Source organism: Plectropomus leopardus, chromosome 6, assembly GCF_008729295.1.
Source record: "Plectropomus leopardus isolate mb chromosome 6, YSFRI_Pleo_2.0, whole genome shotgun sequence".
Lineage (NCBI taxonomy): Eukaryota > Metazoa > Chordata > Actinopteri > Perciformes > Serranidae > Plectropomus > Plectropomus leopardus.
Window position 1 is genome coordinate 19380868 of NC_056468.1, and position 24335 is coordinate 19405202.

At 37.8% G+C, this 24335-nt stretch overlaps 2 protein-coding genes across 2 annotated transcripts; one reads left to right on the forward strand and one right to left on the reverse strand.

Annotated features, from left to right (window-relative positions):
* Positions 1–339: 339 nt before the first annotated feature.
* Positions 340–12425, reverse strand: mob1a (MOB kinase activator 1A). The gene is made up of 6 exons (XM_042487714.1): positions 12250–12425; positions 9673–9839; positions 8980–9073; positions 4783–4916; positions 3927–4090; positions 340–2468 (listed from the first exon to the last, which is right to left on the reverse strand). The coding sequence occupies exons 1-6, from the start codon at positions 12261–12263 to the stop codon at positions 2391–2393; spliced, it is 651 nt and encodes a 216-aa protein (XP_042343648.1). The 5' UTR covers positions 12264–12425; the 3' UTR covers positions 340–2390.
* Positions 12426–16371: 3946 nt separating this feature from the next.
* mthfd2 (methylenetetrahydrofolate dehydrogenase (NADP+ dependent) 2, methenyltetrahydrofolate cyclohydrolase) lies at positions 16372–22519 on the forward strand. The gene is made up of 8 exons (XM_042488396.1): positions 16372–16535; positions 19186–19370; positions 19481–19603; positions 20477–20629; positions 20722–20829; positions 20912–21004; positions 21636–21761; positions 21852–22519. Exons 1-8 carry the CDS (start codon positions 16456–16458, stop codon positions 21998–22000), a joined length of 1017 nt encoding a protein of 338 aa, XP_042344330.1. The 5' UTR covers positions 16372–16455; the 3' UTR covers positions 22001–22519.
* The last annotated feature ends 1816 nt before the right edge of the window (positions 22520–24335 follow it).

The window sequence follows — 24335 nt, forward strand, 5'->3', positions numbered from 1 at the left end:
CTGTTTGTCTTGTACATACTGCAGAATTGACAATAAAGCTGACTTTGACTTTGACTTTGACAACAAGATGATAAACTCATTTTGATAGCAGAAGTTGTTAAGTAGTCGTTCAAAACATGCTAATGCAAATTTTCTCCATCCAGAGCAATGTGGACTCTTTTCGTTATACTATTACACACAGTCCAGTCTCGCTATGGCAAAAACTTGTTCTTGTATGACAAGCCAATTACTGTAAAATAAATGATCATTAATATATATATTATATACAGTAGTTGTCTCTTCTGTCTCTCTCCACAATCTTCCAGACATTCAGTTTACACAAAAATAAAATCAACAACATTTTTCTTTTCTGTGTTTATTGAGTTTTGATCCACCAAATACTGTCATCACAGACATTTTCATTCCTGTAAGGCACAGTTTTGTTCAGATGAAACACTGATTTTATTTACAGCGAATGTTGGGACCCAGGACGTACACCCTGGCACCTCCTCCTTGTCAAAGTGACCTGCCAATGATTTGACCATTACTGTAAATATATAAAACTTTTAATTCATTTCAAAGCCCTTGTTCCTTATTTGAAAAGTTAAAGTCAACTTTTAATTTTACAATATCATATGAAATGTAAGTCCATGCCAGGGGTTTAAAAACAAAACTGTGAGAAAAAGAAATACATTTTTTAAAAAAAGTGACTTAACTGAAAGAAAGAACCAATTATATATTCAAATAACATCTTTGAAATAACTCAGTCTTGTAAAATATACTGATATGTCTATATGATGATTAACTTAATGGGTGCTGGCTTGATTTCTTTTCCCCAAGCAACTACAGGGCCTAAAAGCTGATAAATCGCAGTTTAAATGTAAAAACATGTTTTTCACATTGTTGACAGGTTTTCAACTTCTTAAAAAGTACTACATCATAAACACTGTACTGCACCCAATCACATTGGCTGGTTCCCGGTGATGCATTTAGTCATCTAACAGCTCTTATTTTGTTTCATGATTGTCTGATATGAATTTAGCTCCAACATGAAGAAAATTATGGACCAATTCCCTTGCTCAAAGTTTGCCAAAATAAAACATTCAACAGGAATACTAGCTGCATTAGTTTGTCAGAGGATGGCAGCACAAACAGCCCTGCTGCTGCTGCCACAGTTAAGCACAGCAAATGACCCTGACACATGCACCAAGACTAATAAAGACATCTGTGTAAAAACTCTATATACTTCAGCTCAGTTGATCATGCACAGGCGCAACAGTTATTGCTCTATTTTACAATCCAGGGGGACAATATTTAGTTTTTTAAAAAGTACCAGCATTTTAAGATCAAATATGCAGTTCCACAATTAATCCTCACCACAAAATAAACTAATATGACAGTAAATTAAAAAAATAACAATAACAATAATAATAATAATTCACAGGCTATTTTTTGCTGTTGAAAGGATGATTTTTACCATACAATTCCTTTATCGGCCATGATTACAAAAGCTTTAAGTGGCTATTATTAACTATTTAGCAGTATTTAACAGTATGCCTGTGAGCACCATATCTTGCATTACAATATTTTAATTCAGAAAATAGCAGAAAAATGTGCAAGGCACATTATTGTATGGTCAATTTGAGATAGCTATACTGCAGTCAATGGTGGTGTTTTTCATAGGGCATCTCACAATCATCTATCGCTGCATCTCTCCACATGTAACTGTGTTACAGAGCATGTCAATACGAGGCATATGTGGGATATCAGATACACAACCAGCATGTGAGAGAGAGCTACTGTATTTACTTACTATACCGGTGCATCTGTGTGTGTCTTCATGTTAGATTGAAAATACCTTCTACACACTCGTACTGTCAAGTGTGTCCACCCATGATTCATTCACTACTTTTCTTGCCATCTTTACACTAATGACAAGACATTTCAAAAAGCTAAAACTGGGATATTAGGTCAGTCCCTGGAATACATTAGCTAAAGTTAACAAAAAGAAAATTGCCTATCAATAACTAAAAAGTGTTTAGACAAAACACTGTACACCAACTTCTGAAGGAAAAAAAGCTGGTTTTCACTTTAACTTCCAAATGTCCTTGGTCCAAATTAAATTCAGTCTGTTGCTCTGACAGTCGTTAACCCCAGTCCAGTGAAAAAATATTCTGACTACACTGTACTATTTTATATGATCTAGGGTGGCAAAATGGAAGAAAAAGGCTCAAAGACAGCATAAAAGAGAACAGAGGGAATACAAGGGAAAATACAGTACAAACATTTGTGAAAAGAAGAGAAGGCACAGTTTTAAGAGTTGAGACTAGAAGTCGTAGAGGTAGCAGAGGTCACAGAGAGGGACAAAGGAGAAAACATTTTTAAAAAAGGAGTGATGTGTGATGAAATGTCTATCTGTCCTTGGATCCAAGCTTCTCGATCAAGTCCTGCAGGGGAGCAAGCTCTCGCCTGTCGATGAGGTTGAACTCCTACAACAAAGAAACATCTGTATCAGATTGGTTCAAAAAGGAAACATGGCACTGATGTGTGTATTTACACACCAAAGGAAATAGTTGCTAAATATGGTAAAATTCCACTGTATTTATGTGTTTCAGTGGTCTTCGACAGAATAAATCATGAAAAAACATGTATATGGGGTTGCCTGGTGGCTGGATAGAGCAGTGCCCCATGTACAGAGGCTGTCGAATCCAGCATCGGCCCTTTGCTGCATGCCCCTCCCTCCCCCTTTCACACTCACACTGTCCTGTCAATTAAAGGCAATAAAAGCCCTGAAAAATAATTTTAAAAAATTAGAAAAAAAGTTTATATGGATGACTTATTGACTAAATTGCATATATGTCACACAGGCTGCCTTTCTGAAAACTCTGTTGTCAATTATCTTTTGTATAGTGATAATTCACTGAGAATGTGCTCTGTCAATGTAAAATTTTCATAATTTAGACCTTTTGGCACACCTTGTGACTCTGAAACAAATTTTAGAACACAGAATATAATATTAAAAATTAAAACAGCTTATTTGACATGTATTTGCTGGCCATATGTTATCTGACTAGTGTTTTGATGCTATATTAAAAAATTAGGACAAATGTTGCAGTCGCGTAAATATGTTCAGAGGCCCAATTTAACACTCAATGAAGTAAACATACAATATGTTAATGTCACTAGGCACTATGGATAAAGTTCATCTCTTCACTAATGCAAAAGTCCTCCTGTCATGTCAAAGTCTCTTAAACCACATTTAGACAGATAATCTGGAAAACTGCTCAATCTGTTTGACACAGTAACGGCTTTTTGGCTTTCATGCAAAGGTCTCTGTTGTGGATCCATGCCGACTCCATCTAAACATGACGGGACTGTTGCAGACGTCATGTTTGCATAACAGTTGGCATCTGGCAAAGACGAGAATAGACGTCACAGAGCATTATTTATTACAGATGAAAAAAGAGATCATTTACTGACACACCTCAGTATAATGCCTTGTTATCTCGTTCTTTGCACAGGAGAGCAGTTATTTCATTTCAGTGTTGGATCAATGTCAAGCAGTATAACAATATAGTATAGCTTGCAAAGGCCTCTCTTCAGAGTCACATCTGCTGCTTCGAAACTGATCAATGAGCATATTAAGGAGCATTTAAAGCCTCGTTCATAGTCCTCATTTAACTGGTTTGCTGCTGAATGCACATCACACTCAACATTGTCATTATCTTGAGTTAAGAAGAATGTTTGCTTTTATTCACATTTAAATTATTAGCTACTCTGCAGGCTGATTGAAAGACAAACTGTAATGGTAAAATAATTCAGGACTCCTTTTCAAACACGTAACAACATGTAAAGTCAGCAGAGCATATATGAATTACAGTGACTGTCTGAATGGGGCTTAAGAGCCAAAGCTGTGATTAAACTCTGTTGTAGCTGGATAATCTCACCTGAACAAAGAAAATGAAGTGCTTGAAGGAGGTGTTGAGGTGGGCCTCCTCCTGCAGCTGCATCACAGAGTCAAAATGTTGGTGGTAGATGTGAGCGTAAACCCTGAACAGGCGCTTCAGGATGGTTTTGGCGACAGACATGAAGTTCTTGGGAAAGGGAACTCCTGTGGAACAGACGGTGGTGGAAATGCTGATATCAAGAGAAGAACGTGATGTTTTCATATGCATTAAGTGAGAAGTTTGCTGTATTTTGAGATTATTTGCCTGATTAACATTTAAGAAATCTGGACAGTTGCAGAAAAATCTCTTCATCCACACAAAGCTACATGTCAAACTTTACAGCACAGATACAGCACAATCAGATGGTATTAGGACAGCAACACATTTCTGTTGTGTTTTGCAGCAAATATTTTGCAGTCAAACTCTGTATGACGTCTACAACACACATACTGCAGTCATCTTCACTTCTTTTTTGTTTAGGGTTAGTTGTTGAAGGGTTTCTGCTCAAGTCTGCTCTTCAGCATGTGAGACACATGATCAATTGGACAGAAGTCAAGTGACTGACTTGAATAGTTAGTGATACTGCACTCCCTGCCCCCCTTGGCTGCATTTTTCTGGATGTTCAGGATGTATGCAGTTGCTTAGTCTGCTGGGGAACAATGTGACTGCAGCCTGTTTGGTGTTGATTTTATTCTATTGACAGAAAGCTCGGTGATTCAGAGATGCATGTTACTCTGCTACAAAAGGTGAAACTGTTATTAAATTCATCACAAAAAGCTTTACTGATGAAAAACTTTCTTTAATTAAAAGTTTGTTTTCTAAATCGCTGAAAATTTCCTCATGAATGAAAACTCACCAATCTTGGAGGGGAAAAGTGTCTCATCATCCAGCTGATCCTGCACCCAGGTCATCAGGTAATCAATGTACTTGGGCGCGGAGCATTTGATGGGCTTCTTAATATTGGTGCCATCAGCCCAGTGATACTCATATCTACAAAGAAACAACAACATAAACATCAATATATTAACTTGATTTGTTAGTTTAACAGACTTGCACTCGCAGGCACTCATTCTGCCTTTTTTGTCAGTGCTTGAAAACATGATTTGTTTGTGGATACTCCAAAAAAAGAGAAGGAGGGGGAAATGCAAAAGCATCTACAATCATATACTTGATGGCTGCTATGTCAACAGGAAGTGAACCACGGCCTCTTCCTCCTGATTACAGACTGAACACAGACAGTCTTGGCAGTAGAGAGGATAGAGGAAGTGCCAAATCTAGATTGTAAGTTAACAGCCTCTGCAGAGACCACATGCAAAGTTTCATTCCTGTTTTCCTCATGTGACATTCAGATGATGTATTTCTTTTTCATTCACTTTAACTGTCACAGCCATTCAAAAACTGAATCCTTAGTTGGATTATTTGTATACATGACAGATCAGTTCCTACTTCTGGCCAAAAACAATGTTTCATTAAATTATATTATGAGGGTGATTTTTTAAGATATGGCAATATAGAAAAAAACTTCAGTTCAGTTCACAAGGCTTAAATTCAATGTCAATGATAGTACTACAGAGGGTCAGATATACTATATTGGGTCATGCTAGAGGTATAATAAAACCTTGTTGCCTTTCTTTAACTATTTTACAACTTTGTCATTTGAATAATATATGGCTATTATATATGAAATGGTTCACTTATGTATTGAACATAGATAACCCAAGGCTGGTTATCTCTATTTGTGTGATCTATTTATGTATTTATTTATTACGATTACTGTTATTATTATTATTATTTTTATTATTTTTTGTCTTTTTTCTTCTTATTTTGGTTATTTGTGTAAACCTGAAATGAAGGGTTTTGGTGGGTATTTGTATAAATGACAATCAAGTATATACATGTATTCACATGTCTCTTTTTTGTAATATAACTTACTATAGCTGTGCTTTTAAAAACCCTCTTTTATGGTTTTTTTTTTTTTTTTTTTAAGAATGGGGGAAAAAAGGTATATTTTTGTGTTGGGGCAAGGCATGTTTTCATGTTAAGCTCATGTGCATACATGTGCTCCTATGGTCACACTATGTGTCAAATATAAATGACAACTTAATACTTGTATCTTGTCTTGTCTCATGTTTTTGCCACTGGCCATGTCCTTGTATTTTCACATGGCCTTTCTTGTAGGGGTTGTCTTTCATGGAAAATCCATGATAAAATCTAAATGTAATAAAAGCAAATATTTTTTAAAAAACATATTACTGTAGGTGTGTCATAAAAGCCCTGGGTCAATGTGCTGCAGAGCCATAAATCTGTCATTATTAATAAAGTTTTGTAATGTCCTTTAAAGCTTTGTGTAACACATCTTGTGCCTCTGCCAACTCATGTGACTCATGTTTTTTTCCTAAAATTACGTAAATGCGCACGTCAGCCAAAATATTTCCCTTATTTCAGTAGAACATGCCAAACCACATTTGGTCCATTTTGAGCTCTCGTAACTGTGTCATGCAATGTGGGACAGGTACTGATCTGGTCTTGGTCTTGACTCGGGCTGTATTCGCACTACAGGGCTTAATGCAGCTTCACTGGCTCCCAGTCAAATACTGCATCAATTACAAGATACCGCTCCTCGCCTTTAAAGCAATCAATAACTTCGTTCCTCTTTACCTCTCTGAACTCCTAACACCAACACATCCACCCGCACTCTCAGCTCTTCTTCTTCCATCCATCTCACTGCACCACACGCCCGTTTGACCAACACAGGGTTTAGAGCCTTCAGCCGCTCTGTCCCCCACCTCTGGGACTCCCTCCCTCTCTTTCCATTTTCAAATCTCATCCTAAAACACAAACTTGCATATTCAGTTTGATCTGGTCACACTAAACCTTTGTACATAATTTTATACACTGTAAATTTGTCTTCTGAATTTAATTGATTAGTTGTTGTTATACTGTTGTTGTTGTTTTTTTAACTCTGCCTTGTAAGCTGACCTTGAGTGTGTTGAAAAGCACCAAAAAATAAAATGTGTACTGCCCAGTTCCAATTATTTCTCTGATCTGATCTCTCTGCCTGGATAGTTTGCATTCATGTTTGAAGTGACCCGTCTCTTACACCAGTGTGAATGGATTTCTGCCCTCGAATGCCTCATATGTAAGCAATAACATCGCATGTAAGCGTGTTGGGACAACAACAAAAAAAACATTAAATTTGCAAAACAGGTCTTTGAATGACACAGTGGTAAAAGGTTCACTTCCAGGGTAATATATGGCAGGGAGGTCCAATGATGTTATTCTGCCTTATCGTTTGCAATGTGCTTCTGTTTCGGAGGGTGCAGCATATTTTTGAAGAATTTGCCCTTCAGAGGGGTGTGTGTTCTCGGCATAATGTGTTGTTATACAAATCGGCTTTCGGTCCGGATGTATTGGTAATTCTGTGGAAAGAGAGGTGTGGGTGTGGCTGAGAGAGGAATCATGAGTGTTGAAGCAGTGATGCGGAGTGTTTCACAATAGGACAGGTCGTGAAACGTTTGGGACGTTTGGGACGTTTAGGACTACATTCTATTATCTCAATCTGCTTCTCATGCCAACACTGTCACGGCATGTAGACAAGCTGTCCCTTCAGAAAACCACTGGCAGTTGGGCTCTACAGGCTGGCAACTGCGGCAGGCTACTGCAGCGGCTGTCGCACCCTTCTGTATTTTCATGCGACCACTTCGACCCTGTATGGCGAATGATCTGCTCCTGAGCAGTAAAGCATGACATGGAAAAAACATGGATGTATGGGACACATTGATTCTGATATGATTGTTTACACGGCAGTCGCACAGCCAGTGATTCAATATGTTTCGGATTTAGGACCACATATGAAAGTGGCTCATGTGTGACTGAAAAAAATCTGATTTCTTTAGTCCACAGTACCCTGAAAAAATCTGATTTGTGTCACATGAGTGCAAACAAAAAAACCGATTTGGGCCACATTTGTTTACAATGGTAACTTAATCTTTGTCTTAGATGAAATTATCTTGAAAACAACACTTTTATTTATTCCTGATTATTGTAACATTCTGTTTGTAAGTCTTTCAAAACAGGCTATTTGGAAACTTCAGCTGATTCAGAGTACTGTTGCTAGGGTCCTGACAAAAACTAGAAAATATGACCACATTACTCCAGTTTTAAAATCCTTACACTGGCTCCCTGTCACCCAGAGAATTGATTTCAAAATACCACTGCTCGTCTATAAATCACTGTGTGGCTAAGCACCCAAATCTATCTCTGAAATGCTTGTGACATATGAACCTTCTGGGAGCCTCAGGACATCTGGGGCCGTCCTACTGACCGTCCCAAGAGACTGAACTAAACATGGTGAAGCAGCGTTTTGTTATTATGCAGCACAAACCTGGAATAACCTCCCAGGTGATGTTCGACAAGCCCCAACTCCGACCACTTTTAAATCAAAGCTAAAAACTTTGCTTTTTTACACTCCACCCAGTAATGACTGTAAACTTATTCTTAAACTTGATTTTAAATCATTTTAAATAATCTTTTTTATCTTTGTACCTCATCTGCACTTTTTTTAATGATCATTTAAAAAAACTGTTAATCATTTAGTAATTACTTTTACCTTCTGTATTTTATCTCTTTATTCTTTTATAGTAAATCTGTATCCTTTAATATGTTTTATGTCTTCTTTTTTCAAAGATTTTTTGGTGGCTTCTTTTGCTATTTAATGACAGGACAGCTTAAGTGTGAAAGAAGGAGAGAGAGGGGACTACATGCAGCAAAGGCCAAAGCCGGAATTGAACCCACAGCCTCTGCAACGAGGACTTAGCCTCTGTACATGGGGCACCCGCTCTACCAGTCGAGCTATTACTCTATAATTATTATTACTCTTATTACTCTATAAAGCACTTTGAACTGCCCTGTTGTATAAAATGTACTATAGAAATCAAGCTCCCTTGCCTTGTCTGTGCTTTTCCTACTGGGACATGTCAAAATGTCCTCTGTTAAAAAGATCTATAAGAAGCCTGTTTTCAAAGGGAACATAAAGGACACTGTTGGCTGGTACCTCGGTCCTGCAGACATCACAGAGCAGCTGGTCTCAGTGCAGAACTCAGTGATGGTGCCGTACAGCATGTTGATCTGGTTGAAGAAATCCACCGCTGAAAGAAAGGGTTAATAATTATTCTTTCTTAGCTTAATACCACAAGTGCAATTTCACTTTCACCCATCTAACTGTGAACATTCTTTATTTAACTGTTGAGTTTCTCGGTGTTGTAAATACTGTATATATTGTTTGTTTATGTCGTCCTCTGTGCTTATTTCCTTCATCTTCATCCTGCACGTTTTTTGTACTTATTTATTAATATAGTTTATTTTGCACAGTTATCTTGCTATTTTGCTATCCCTTTGCTGCTGCAATGACTAATAAAGGATTATCTTATCTTATCTCATCTTATCTTCTCTCTGACTGTTTATGCTCTTAACAATAGCAATGTAAATGGCATCACTTTTGTAAACTTAACCCTTATTTCCTGTTTGAAAGAATCCAGCTGCCACCACTGCCACATACTTTGTAAACAATCCTTATTATGTGACCATAATTTACCACTTTGGCTGTGTGTGTGTTTGTTTGAACACACTTCTCTTGTTTGTTTACCACTGGATGATGACGTTCAGCTTCTATACAAGGATCATTTAGAAATGTAAAATGGCAGTTTGTGTGAACTGAGTGATGTTTTCTATAAAGAGGTCTACTTACTGTTGACAGCAATCCACTCATTGAGATCCTCTCCCTCAGGCAACATGACAGCCTGCCTCAAATTCCCACTGCCCAGTGTTGCCTCGGCGTGTTTCAGCAGTTCATACTGGTGGGAGCCCTCTGGGATATTCTTCTTCGGCTTGAAGGTCTTGGATCCGCGACTGCCACTGCAAAGAAACAAATGTGGAGCTGAGCAACTGTCCTTTTCTAGTTCTGTTGTGTAATGGCAGGTGGCAAACAGCTTTTAGGTAAATTTCCACCACCTTCAGAAATGGAGATGTGGATCAGAGCAGCCTCATGACTACACTATATTCTTCAGTTATGTCCATTCGTTTCCAAAAATGCAATATTGCCCTATATCCCACATGCACCAGGTTCAATTGTAGTACTTAAGTTCCAGTTTGATGTGCTCTTATCCCAGTCTGCTTTTAAGAATCTGCCTTTCCTGCAGGTAAACTGGACAATAAATAAGATGCTCCAATGTTTTCTGTATGTTACAATATTTACACATACCAGTGTTGTTTTTGAAAATCACCCAAAGTGTGTTATTAAGGCTAGTGTGTCCAAATCTCATCCTTGAAATTTTATCTTCTCATTTTTTAGTTCCACTAGTTTAATTTTTTCTACTTTCTTTTGGACACTGTAATAATGCATACCTTTAGTTTCACTCTTCCCCTCCTCCTGCCATTTATTTATAATTTCTGATTTGATCATGCTTTTAACTCCAACCTTACTATGAGTTTGCTGTTATATTTGTTTCCATTTTCTTAATAATGTCTTTTGCATAGTTGTCTGCCAGTTTGTATGTGCTGGACTCAAGATGGATTTTATCAGTGGAGCACAAAGTACAAAACTCTCAGATGCTCCTGGCCAAATATTACTCCAATACAAGTGAAAGATGTCGAGTCAAATTATTACTTGAGTTTAAGTACTGGAGTACTTTTATAAAACTTAAGTATTCAAAGTACTTTCTTACTCATGGCATTGCTGTATAATGTAGCAATACATATATGAATCCCAATGTATAAAACAACCCACTGAATGGACTGACTTGATGGTAGAACCTGTAAAATAAAAAGCTTGTTGAATATGGATGCCTAATTCTTGTAGGCCATGATAAAGTTTGTATGCAGAGCAAAAATGTATAACAATGTAAATTATTTTTCATTGAAAAAACTTAGAACCATGACTTGAGGTATAGCCATGGGCGATCTGGGTTATCTTTATCGGCTGCTGCAGCCATTAATAAAACTGCAAAAAGAAAACAACCAGCTGCTGATGACCTCTATCCACCCCTCTCTACTGGTGAGCTGCTCAGTCTCAGTAGTACATGTGCGAGGTGGAGGTACAGAAACACCACTTCAACACACAAACCACACGCAGAGCTGCATGATCACAGTTTATGGACTTTTGCATTTTAGAAAAGAAAAAAATAATCCGCTGACTTCAAAGCCAATGCTACAAATAACATGAGCCTTCATAGCAATGAAGTGGAGTCAGAGTAATAAGTTTCCTTTAAAAAAAAAATTTTTTTAAAGAAAACTGAGTAAAATACAGTACTTTTATTGAAGTAAATGTACTTCAATACTGTACAACAATAATTTCACTATTTTTAAAAGGCATGTGTTGGAGTAGATGCTGGCCTCCACATGTCAGGATCCTTCCTGTCTGGTTTGTGCAATCATTTACAATTAATAAGATACACCCACACACCAGACTTTCATGGGCAATAATACTTGACTATTTATACTTATAATTGCTATTTGCACTTTTAAATTTGTAGTTTTTATCCTTGCACTGTTTTACTAATTTAAGACTATTGTTGTTATGTAATTGTATGTAGTTGTTGTTTCTGCTGGTTTTACATTTTTGTGTCCTATTTTATTGTTGCTTACAGGGACCTCAGTACTTAGTTTCGTTCCCTTTCATGAACCTCATGTTTTGGTATGACAATAAACTTTCTTGAATCTGGAAAACTCGTGATGGCACATTTGTCAAACTTGTTTAAACTGGTTTTCAGTGTGACAGAGGCATTAGTGAACAACCTGTCATGTAAATTAATATGAGGCGATTACCCACTTGGTGCAACAGACAGGAAATGTGACAGTATCACTGTAAACAACAGACCAGATTATCACATTTCACGACGTTTTTCAACATCCCAACGAGGTCAACGAGGCAAAGGTGTGAATGATGACTGAATGATGACTAATAACATGTTTCGTCTTATCTGAATAAATAAGAGAAGTGATACTGTGAGCAGAGTTGGCTACCCGACCGTAAGCTAGCGTTAACATCATGCTAACTAAGTTAGACGTTAACTGGTTAAAAAGTTACAGTTAGCGAGTGCTGTGAACCTCAATATAAACACAACTCACGAACAACATTACGGTGACAAATGCTAAATATACCTACAACAAGATGGTTTAAATTTAACCCAAACTCATGAGGATTAGCTGTTTTGTTTTCTGTCAGGGAGTCTTACTTTAACACCAGTTACTTCCCTTGTTGTAACTTCGTAGAAGCTAACCGCAGCCTCCGTCTGTAACTTCGCGAGCGGCCGCAGACTTTACTTACAACAGGAAGCTCATCTTGGCGCAGCAGTCGTCGGAGAGCCTCGGTTACAAATCCTAACGCTGCTTTAACGAACAGAAATGTGTTTTACAGTTACACACGAGGAGCCACTTGTCAGCGATGGCTGCTAACAGTGAGGCTAACGTGAACTGCTGCACCCACAGCGGCTCTTCCTCTATCGGCTCCCTGCACAACACCCGGCCGGCAGACTGTCGCCCCCCTGCCGGCTGCATGTAGCTACTACCACTCTCCGCATGTCCAGTTTGTACTGGGAGGTGGAAAGTTACCAGTTAGAAGTTTCAGCTGGAAGGCCTCTTTGTCAAAGAGTTGCTCTGAGGGATTTTATGAGCACTGGCCTCATAATGTTGGTTTAGTTCCCTAAGAGATCTATTCAGTATTAAAATACTGTGTTTTGCACTGTGTATATTGTTTTTATACAAAGTTATTTAATATTTTTTATTGTCCTGTATGTTTATAGTGTGTCAATTTATTACAATATACTAATTTGGACACTGGTTCTTTGGCTTGGAGCACATTTTTCAAAGGTGTTTTGATTTTAGGATTTATTGGTGGTAGCATTTGCACTAGTTCAGGTTGTAAGGGAATATTTGCAGAATCAATGCTGTTTATGCAGTATGTATATATATATATACACACACACACACACACACATATTATATATATATATATATATATATATATATATATATATATATATATATATATATATATATATATATATATATATATAAGCTATTTACAAAATTTATTGTTCCATACATTACAGTTTACTAACATGAACACTGGCTCGTTTTCAGTTGAGCAGAGTTTTGAAAGGTATTTCGACTTGAAGTTATTTAATTATAAAACATTTAATTAGTCTGTTTATTATTGTTCTTCATATTTGTATTTTGATATTACAAGGTTTCTAATATTCTTTAAATTTATATTTTGAAAATTATGGTGAACTTTGGAAATTAAAAAAAGTTTATGTTTTGCTTTTTTTGTGTGTCAGATTGTTTATAACATAATGTAACAGTGATGAACGTTGGCAGGGCCCCCTGTGAATTATTTCCTAGAGCTCAAACTGACTCTGGAATCACGACTGCTCATTGATGTTGGTTTTCCAACTTGCAAAGTCGGAGGAACCTCAGCAACTCAAAGTCCAATATGTCCGCTCTACGCGTCAACAGTCGTAGAAGCTGCAGCAGCTCTTCTATCTTACTAACACGCACTCCTGTCAAACGTTTAACTGTTTGTCTACAATGCTTTACAATTTTGTATGTACATAATACAGCATAATGCCTTGTTATCAACTGGTATTGATAAAAATGGCTTACCTTCTTAGAACTGGTTTAGTCAATGAAAACATCTTAGTACTTGTTGTACTGGAACCAATGCAGGCGTGGACGCGCTCTTTGACCCCATGGGATGTGCATGCAACGGAGCTGCAATGTTGGAGGGTTGCAAAGAATGGCGCTGGAAAAAGAGATGGCGTCTGTCTCTTTGAGCGCGTGGGGCTGATAAGACGTTTGGGTACTCTCAATTGGATGGATATACACAGGGACGTAGCACCAAAACCTGAGCCCTGTGCAGGAGCAGTCTTTGGGTCTCTGAGAGTACATTTATCTGACACCCATTTTTTTTGTAAACCAATAATCTTTGTTAAAAATTAGGCTATTATTTACTTATTTATTTTACTACAACAACCAGTGTTTTCTTCGTAAGTAGATCTGAGCCAAAATGTATCTGTGTTCATAGACTGGGAGCAACTTAATCTATAGACAGAGATACATAAATAGCAGTGGTGGTTGGTTGGATTGCTGTATGCCATGTGGCATATGCACGTGTAGCCTACTTTACCTCAGAGGTGGAGCCAAACATTGTAAACAGTCGGAGCTCAGTCTAAACCTCGGCGTCTGGGGAGAGGCCCTGCCAGGGAGACTTTTTTTCCTATTTACAGCGGGTTATAACTTTTTTTCAAGCCATTTGAGATAATAGAAAGCCCAACAATATGTACATCATTTGGATCAAACATGAGAGTTTCAAAGACAAAAAGTCACACACACTTACCACCTCTGCATTGAGTTATTCCAAAAGTGTTGATGTTGTGGTCACAAGCACATTTCTCAAGACATATACAAAATTTGGATTTTGGATTTGGACCTTGGGGGAATTGATTCCCTGTCCACATAAGAGATAAAGCAAGTGGCACATTGCCCTCTATACTCAAAGACATTTTAGTTCCTGGGGACAATAACGCTCCTGTATAGCCTACATCCTATTTTGTATGTTATTGTTCTCTACCTGTCGTCTTCATTCTGAAACCACAACACAACAAATGTTGATGATTAATTTTCACTCCTGAGTTCTTCCACCTCAAAAGAGGCAAAAATTGTCTGTTGTAACTATTTTTAAGTCACATTATAGAACATTTGCTCCATTGATTGCTCCAGTTTATACTGTAGGCCTACTGCCTAAAACCTGCACTACATCTAAAAGGGAAATATTATTTCACAATATTTATTTGACAGATCTTTGCTTGATAATGTTTTTAAGAAGTGAAATAAAACATAGAAATTTAGCTCCACCTTTACCAGCTAAATCTACATTTGTGTATCATTAACAATAACCCAATAGTATATAATAATATAACTCTGACAGGTGCCATTCTGCTTAAATAATGGAAATTTTAGTATATTTCACTGACAATATTTCAGTTCTTCCACTTAAATTTTAAATACAGAAGTAATTGAGTATTTTTTTCAATGTATAATTATTCATTTCGCTTAAGTAAAATATGTGGATTTTTTAGTAAAGTATCTTCACATTTACTAAAGTACTGTTGAAACTTAAGTACAATTCTGAGGTACTTCAACATAATCAACTCAATACTTCACAACCATCATATTTCCAGTGTTGGGGAGTAACTAGTTATATTTAACTAGTGACAGTAATTAAATTTTCAAAATAAATGGAATTGTCACAAGTTACTGAGAAAAAAAAAGTAATTATATAACAGTTGCTAATCAAAATGTTGGCAATTACAACATGGTTACATATGCAAGAATATATATTTTCATTAAAATGTTTATATGTTGAATGCAACATTCATTCTGTTTTTTTTCGTTTGTTTGTGTGTTTGTTTTTGCCGTGCAGGAATGCCTCCTTTTGATTATTTTTGGACAATGCAGGTCAGCAAAGCCGCTGAGACAAATTTGAGCGCAACATTTTATGCACCAGTGTTTTCAGATCTTTTCAGATTTATTGCCCTGTTTTGAAACATTTGTTAGAAAAGTAATCAAATGTAATAAGTCACATTACTTTGATGAGGTAATTAGAATAGTTATATTACTCATTACATTTTTAACATGATAACTCTGTAACCTATAAGATTTCAAAAGTAGCCTTTCTGACATTGTAGGCCTATATTTCAGGGGAAAATGTACTTTTGTTCCACTTATTTTACAGGTAATTTTACTTTGCAGTAAAACGCTGATTAGTACAACTCACTAAATTTACTTAGTATAAATAGATACTAACCCTAACCCTAACCCATAGAAGCAGCGAGGTATGTTTGTGCATGTCACAGCCTACGACAAACTGAAGCACAACGGGACAACCTGAACAACAACCTGACATGACGTTTATGCTTCATTTCTCCTGCACATCTCACTTTTGATTTAAATTTTTTTGTTTTGTTTTGTAACATCTCTACACAGTAGACATACCACACACACACACACACACACACACACACACACACACACACACACACAAAACAAAACGTTCTTGCTTTTTTTTGCATTTTTTATCCAATGGATTGCTGTTGATTTGAATATCATTATTGATTTTTTCTTGTATTTATTTGTATCATCACGTAATTGTATCTGAGGCATATTGTTTTAAAAAAATCATGCCAATAAAGCAAATTGAATTGAATTGAACAGAACAGATAGATAGATAGATAGACAGATAGATAGATGCCATGTGGCAGTAGGGTGGGTTCCTGTTACATGTTATAACTGATCCGTGCAGTGGGTGTGGCGGCGCAGATAACGGTGATGACGCAGCTCTTACGTGCAGGGGAAGGGCTTTAAAGGCTCTCCGCTCCGCGGCTTCTTCCTCCACAGACGTCGCTCTGTCAGCCCGTGTGGTGGTGTGTTGCATAATCGGCCGCGGTGTCTCTTCTGCTCTCAGCTGGTCATCATGGCAGCGATCAGGACTCTCAGGAAACTGTGCCAACACTATCAGCACCAAGTCTGTAAACTGCACACGTCCGCCTCGAGGTGAGTGCTACCAGCAACTCTGAAATTTGATCTAATTCGGGTGCATTTAATCCCACTTTCACGGCATGTTCGGCGCTTTTTTTCCCAACATTGGACGATATGTTTGCATCTTAAATGTTGGCCTACATAATCTATTTATTCGCCGGTTTTGTGCAGTATTTCATATAAATGGATAAAATATCGTGTGTCTAATTATGAGCTGGATGTGTGATTTTATTGTACTAAATGTCCGCAGTTGGTCACATTTCGGTACGCCCCTTGCGTTATGCCGGTAACATTGCAGCAGCCGGCTGGCTGATGAAATCGGGCTGAGTGCTTGCACCCAGGACCCAGGTTTCAGCTGCAGCGGTGTTGGTCTGCACAAGAAAAACACATGCATACCACTTCTGGCGCTGAATGACATGCCATCATTTAAAATGGCAGCTATAACGCTTGGTACCACAATATAAAAGGGCTGTGACCACATAGGTGGCAGAGCTGCAGCATCTCGTGCAGGCATTTATTTGAACCAGCATGACTGAGATAAATGTAATGATCTAATGTTGCACACACGCCTTCGTGTGGCCCCTGCACATGATCTGCAGCTTCAGAGGCACAAGGTAGATAATTTAAACCCTGTGACACCTTGTGAACGAGTTATTACCACATATCAACACATATACACGCTTTATAATGTTATAATGCATGATAATAATAACAATGTATTTTATGTAAAGGCCTCTTTCAAAGCACATTTAAGGACTCCTTGCAAGACTGTTAAAAACAAAAAAACAAAAAGTAAGCAGCAATGCAACCATAGATTATACAGCGAAACAAATCATTAATGTACAACAGTAAGTAAATAGAAATAACTAGATAAATACCATAGTTATAAAAACTAGGTCTGAAATCACCACTATAATCACCATCAGTGCTAGTTTCAATGTGTATTATAGGGTTGCAAGTTGTTAGCACTCTAAAATCTACTGTTTTTAACATAAAAACTTTGCTTATTTCAAACAATACCAAATGCATTTTTTCTCTCAACCGCACCCCTAGTGTGTCACAATTAAATCAGCTTGAAAAAGTGTGTTTTCTGACATAAACTCTATAGGTTTTGCATTAAATACACACAGCAATACATAACATGCTCTGAAGACTGAAGTAAAAAAAAAAAAAAAAAAAAAAGTGCGACACTAACAAAAGGTGGAAAACAAAAAGAAGGTCTCCTCTGAGGTTGGTGTCACCCTCCATTCAGGCTATTTAACATAGCCACGCATATGAAAAGAGGAATTTTCTCCTCGGGAGGCTTTGTGTTGAAATTCGTATGCAGTTTAAGAGCTGTTTGCTGCCCCGTAACATCGACACATTTCCCCTGGGACCTGGTACACTGGCCCCGTGGTCTCACCCCATTTTTACCCGAATATGTGATACTTTTCTGTGAGGTTTAATTAGTTTTGGCAGAATAAAAGGGTTGGTTACATCACTGTTGACGGCTCATTACTCTTCAGTTATTAACCGCTGCTCTCTGTTTGTTGTTATATAACGCATAACCAACCATAACTTGGCGCTTTTGAATTTTGCACAAAGCCACAGGACAGGTCAACCCAATTTGTATTCTCGTACAGTGAAGAATTTGAACATTAGTTAACCCCAAGATGCCTCTGACTGTACTTAAAGGTTAGATGTATAAATATCGATGCCCTCCTTTGACCGGAGTTTGAGATACTGTATCACTACAGTAAAAGTAATCATGCGACACATGGCTCCATCAGGTCGAGTCGTGCCGTTTCTACTTACAGCAGCTGGAGTTGGTACTGACTGGATGGTTGAGATTTAATTACAAGTTTCGGGTTTCAAATGTTCTGTTGAATGGCAACCAAAGAGACCAGATCAGCACTGTAAAGGTTACTGAGACAGTCAGGCTGAAAGAATTATCACGCCATGACAAGTGACGCATTGGCTGGTATTGTTTTCACTTTGTGCGTTTTTTTCTGTGTACGTCCTCATGGCGGGTTGTGAGACACTGTTTTTAGGACAAACTTCCAAGCCCGATGTTAGCGGGTGTTAGTGGGTTTTTTGTGCAGTGGGAATGAGGCTTAAGAAGCTGTTTTGAGTATTTTGCCAGGTGTTTAAATGTCTGTCCGTGGAGATTCTGTATACACGATAGTGACCCAGCTGTGCAAGATGCAGTCATGAAACTTAACAAGTGTGTACTTGTGATTAAAAATTAAGGCCAACTTCGGAGAAGGTTGAATTTAAACAAGGTGGGGCGGAGTACAGAGTTAGGGTGTAGACAAGGTGCCAAAATCTGCTCATCTTCACGTTTGTTTCAAATTCACAATTTACTGTATTGTGTCTGGAGTGACCCCATTAATAACTTTATTGTGGTCTGATTACTCTTTTCGGGGTTGTGATCATATTAATTAAGATATAATTCAATAAAACATGGGCTTTTACACTTAAAAAACAAGTTAATTTGGTTAATGTATTTGCACATAGATATATTTAGCAAAGACAGTAAGAATTTAAGACATTTGATCATCCTGTAAGAGTTGGTTGCAGTCCTAAAATTGGGAATGACTAATTTCACAGCAGAATCACAGCTTGTTAAAATTTAAGTTTTTAACTTTTTGTCCTCTGACTGGTCTTTTTGCACGCCATCTCTCAGACAGGAAGCAGTTGTCATCTCAGGAAAGAAACTAGCACGCCAGATTCGAGAGGAGGCCCGGGCCGACGTGGAGAAATGGGTTTCAGCCGGCCACAGGAGACCCCACCTGAGTGTGGTACTGGTGGGAGAAAACCCAGCCAGTCACTCCTACGTCCTGAACAAGACACGAGCTGCAGCTGATGTCGGTAAGGAAAACTAAACACCCACAGAGCTTACACGTACGTGTAAACACAACTTTTTAACAAAAGAGCAAAGCCTGTGTTTTAAGTTTTCTTCTCACCTCAACCTCCCACAGGAATTTCTAGTGAAACAATTCTCAAGCATTCAGACATAACTGAGGAGGAGTTGTTGGACCTGATCTACAAACTCAACGCAGATCATCGTGTGGACGGCCTACTGGTCCAGCTGCCTCTGCCAGGTACACGGAAACTGGAACAGTGGGTCAGAAAGATTGATAATGAAAGCTGTTTAAATATTTCCTCATTCTCTCCGCAGCCCTCTTACTCAATACTGGAACAACGTCAAAAAGTGTTGTTCCCATTAGTCACTTAGATGCCAAAGCATGGAAAAAAACAGGGTCCAGGTTATGTGCTGCTGTTGTCAGTGGGGCTGTGCAGTATGACGAAATATATCGTCTGATGATAAAAAAAAAAAAGTCTATCTATTTTATATTATTCTATATCGTTTATTTCATTAACGCCACCTGATAGCATTTTGCATCTGTCCGCTCTCCCTGATTTCTTTAATTATAACAGTGCTTTATTTAACTTTATTTAGCATTATAGCAGTATTTTATTGAACTTTATTATAACAGTACTTTATTTAGCATTATAGCAGTATTTTATAAAACTTTATTGTAACAGTTCTTTATTTAGCATTATAGCAGTATTTTATTGAACTTTATCATAACAGTACTTTATTTAGCACTATAGCAGTATTTTATTGAACTTTATTATAACAGTAGGTAATGTAAGTTTATTTTATAGCAATAGCTGCTTTATTTTAAACTGTAATTCATAGGTTGTTTGTAGTCTGGAGGAGATTTCAAAATATTGAGATATATATTGTTTATCGCGATATAGCCCGATAATATTGTGATATTATTTTAAAGCCATATCGCCCCGCCCTAGTTCTTAGCCAACATATAAAACACTAATATTACAGCTGTAGTATCAGTGTGTTTGAACCTGTGTGCTGTCTCTGTTAGGATTTTCTGTATTTTTAAAGGCAAAACTTCTATCTATGCTTGCTGTATTTGTCCTGACTGTAACTCGTCGTTGTTTTCTGACAGACCACATTGATGAGCGCACAGTCTGTAATGCAGTTTCCCCCCACAAGGACGTTGACGGCTTCCACGTAGTTAATGTGGGTCGCATGTGCCTGGATCAGTCCACCATGCTCCCTGCCACTCCCTGGGGCGTCTGGGAAATAATCAAACGCACAGGTAACAACTGGAGTGATTGCGTATTTCATTGTAGGGTTTAAAGGCTGCTGGACAGACTTTCTAAACCAACCGTCCGAATGCTCGTCTTACAGGTATTCCTACCATTGGGAAGAATGTGGTGGTTGCAGGACGCTCCAAGAATGTGGGCATGCCCATCGCCATGTTACTGCACACAGACGGCCGTCACGAGAGGCCCGGAGGTTGGTTACAGTGCATGCTGGTCTATCAGTGTGTTTAAAGAGGGAGTTTGGATATACGGTATAAATGTTATTTTTGTTGCAGGTGATGCCACAGTCACCATTTCTCACCGTTACACTCCAAAGGAGCAACTTCGCCAACACACTAAAATCGCTGATATCATTGTGGCTGCTGCAGGTTTGTATCAGTTTATTTGGAAAATAACTGTTTAAAGGATAAAGTTGGTATTTTTAAACCTTGGTGCTATTTCTTTTTCATGTTTTGTGTCTCGGTTAATAATAGAAACAACCATTTTTGAAACTGGTCCAGTATTTAGCGAGAGTGCTGCAGAATCGTTAATGGTATTGGTATAAATAAAATCGTACAAATTTTAATCCCTAATGTTGATAAATTACAGTTTTATTAAAGCAGTCTGGTTGGTTTGGTGATCGTGATCTTGGGGCTGTTTATGGTTAAACAAAAATGATCTTATTCTTTAAAAAAGAGGTCAATCTCTTAGGATCCTTTCCACAATGTTGTTAGACACTTAGGATAACAATTTTAACCTGTTAGTGGCAAAAACGAGCACTTTCAGAGGACATAAATTCACAAAGTGTAATTGCCCATTGCAACCTGTTTCACCACCGAAGGCTGCAGCCCTCTTGCTCGATACTGGACCAATTTCAAAGATTGTTCCCATTCTGAGACACAAAAACATGATAAAAAGGAGTCAAGGTTGAAAAAATACTGAAGTTACCCTCTATTTTTTTCCCAGGATATTATCTTTTCTGTTGTCTAACTGTACTGTGTTTGTTTATTGAACTATCAGGGATTCCAAACCTCATCACCGCCGACATGATCAAAGAGGGAGCAGCGGTGATCGACGTCGGAATAAACAGAGTGCAGGACCCCGTCACCGGAAAGAGCAGACTGGTGGGAGATGTGGATTTTGAAGGTAAGGATGCACAGCGAGCGCGACGGTTATTTTTGGCGTGCATGCTTTCTCGAGTGTCTGTAACATTATACCTTGTCTATCTATATTCAGGCGTGAGACAGAAGGCGGGCTTCATCACTCCCGTACCAGGAGGTGTGGGACCCATGACCGTGGCGATGCTCATGAAGAACACTATCAAAGCAGCCAAGAACGTCCTGCTGTTTCCTCCAGAGAGGATCCGCATGGCGGCTGCATCCTAATGGGAGAAATAAAATCCCAGCAACGGCGACACATTCCACCCCCCTCCGAACACAAAAACCCCCCCTCATTTTTTTACTGGGAGCAACCTGGCGAGCTCCCCTTGCACACGAACTGGAAAGATGATAGCTTTAAGACTCCTCCTGCTGACATCTTTAACTTTTTTGAACTTCAAGTCCAGCCATGTTTAGACTGTTACATTCACTCATGCAGCTGAGCGCATTAAGTAACAGGGTTTTCAGTTATTTATCATTTACGATGTATTACTTTGGGGGAATCTTGAAATATTATTTTATTTATTTCTACATCGAAAAGCTATTTGAACAGGAATGGAGGCAGGTTACAGCATTTAACAACGAGCTGGTGAGCTTCATTCAGTTAGTTTAACCTTATGTACTGAGAGTGATAAGGGCTAACCATCATCAGGAACAAGTATGTTTATCAATATACAAGCTTTAAAGATTCACAATTGCCTTTGTAAAAACTTTTAAATAAATATTGCAAATATGTTCTCACTTGGATTCTTTCTGTGCACACAGGTTGTCTCTTTCATTACATGATTTTATCATCACCTTTTGATCCAACATTCTCTGTGTGGCATCATAACCATCACAGATATCTACAAGTCTCTCAGTTAACCCTTTTGTGCATTTAGAACTACGTCAAAATTTTAGCTTTATTCTTATTTAGACATGAGAAAGTTTGTCCAACATATCCACCCAGGTGGACTGCATGTGTTTAAGTTTCAGCTGAAGAAATATATAAACTGATTTAAAAAATTATATACTATGTGAAACTATAAAAATATATTTCATTCTTTTAAACTGTTCTCATATGTCAACATTTTCTAATGCTGTTCGATGCAAAAGCATCAAATCTTGGCTCTGACTCCTCCACCTCTCCTCTCTCTATCTTTCTGCTCCTCCCTTCAGTGGGGGGAGAAGTATGGAGTTCCTTTGCTGAAGTAAAAGTACCAGTACCACACTGTGCAAATACTGTTACAGGTTAGGTAAAAGTAAGCAAATATAATCAGGAAACTATATTTAAATTATAAAAAGATAAATACAAAAAGTGCCCCGAACCTCCCCCTGCTGAACCTGATGGTATTTTCAATTGATAAACTTACAAAACATTGTCAAAATATTTTTCTTGTTGCAAGAACTGCAAATTAAAATTCCTTATAACCAACATAAATCACCTGATTTACAACCAAAAAAGTCACTGTGTCGATAAAGTATTCTTAAGAACAACAAAGTTGCAGTAATAGTATTCATTGTAGTTGAAATATAGCCAGAGACGCATGATGTCCACTTTGGTGGACAGATAATTAATCGTAATTTCCTCCCCACATACAATCAATACTAGGACACTTTGACAACTGTAATACTCCTAAAATGTAATCTGATGTTACCACGTTTCATTTATCTTTAAGAGTCCTCTACTATGGAAAGATTAGAAAGATAATTATGAGCTGCAACTCACATTTCCTGCGTTCCATCAACCATTTGATGATACCTGGTGCACGATTATCCACTGTGGTGAGTTATATGCAACTGGCATCGAAACTCATACATGTACAAGAAAACTGCTTTTACCTTGTTGCCTTCAACAAAGTACATTTAAACAGTTGTACTTTTATGAATTACATGTTCAGAATATTTCTTTTTGCAAAAGTTAAAAAGCCTTTAATAAATGGGCTAAACGCCTATGTGTTTCAGTTTAGTCTTCATCAGGGATTATAAAAACAAGTGCCAGCTCACAGATATAACAAAGCTGGTGTCAGCAATCACAACAGCACTAGATAACTGTCACAGGTGAAATCTGTGAAGTGATTGTGCACACACTCAGGTTAACTCCAACAAAGCAACAGTGCGCTCAAGACCAACAAATTCCTCACACATTAGATACTCTTATGATTTCACATAAAAAAATACAAAATTTGACATATTAAATTTTTGCCAAGTTGCTCATTATGTTATTTTTTACTGTGCTTTTGAAAGACATCAAACCACAATTTTCCAAGGTTTAGGGGTTAAAATGACTGTGAAAGGCATCTGAATGCAGCACAAGACAACTAATGCTGATCTAGGCATTAAAGGGTTAAAGTAGGTAGTAATATAACAATAATAATAAACTTAATTTGTATAGCACCTCTCATACAAGAAATGCATGCCCAACGTGCTTTATATAAAATGCATGAAATTAAGGAAAATGCATTTTAAAGAGATGCAGCAGTGTGAAAGTAGTAGTGTAGTAGTTAAGGAGTGGAGACAAAAATGGTAAATTAAAGCTATGCCAGCCCCCCCCCTATAAAACACAGTGGACACTTAGCTGAGT

What these genes read in the sequence shown, in the direction of transcription:
- mob1a (XM_042487714.1), bottom strand. An exon ending in TGAGTGGATTGCTGTCAACA is followed by an intron (nt 9,074 to 9,672) that starts GTAAGTAGACCT and finishes CCTTTCTTTCAG; the next exon opens with CGGTGGATTTCTTCAACCAG. An exon ending in GTGATGTCTGCAGGACCGAG is followed by an intron (nt 4,917 to 8,979) that starts GTACCAGCCAAC and finishes GTTTCTTTGTAG; the next exon opens with ATATGAGTATCACTGGGCTG.
- mthfd2 (XM_042488396.1), top strand. Translation starts at nt 16,456, where the DNA reads ATGGCAGCGATCAGGACTCTCAGGAAACTGTGCCAACACTATCAGCAC. An exon ending in ACGAGCTGCAGCTGATGTCG is followed by an intron (nt 19,371 to 19,480) that starts GTAAGGAAAACT and finishes AACCTCCCACAG; the next exon opens with GAATTTCTAGTGAAACAATT. An exon ending in GGTCCAGCTGCCTCTGCCAG is followed by an intron (nt 19,604 to 20,476) that starts GTACACGGAAAC and finishes GTTTTCTGACAG; the next exon opens with ACCACATTGATGAGCGCACA.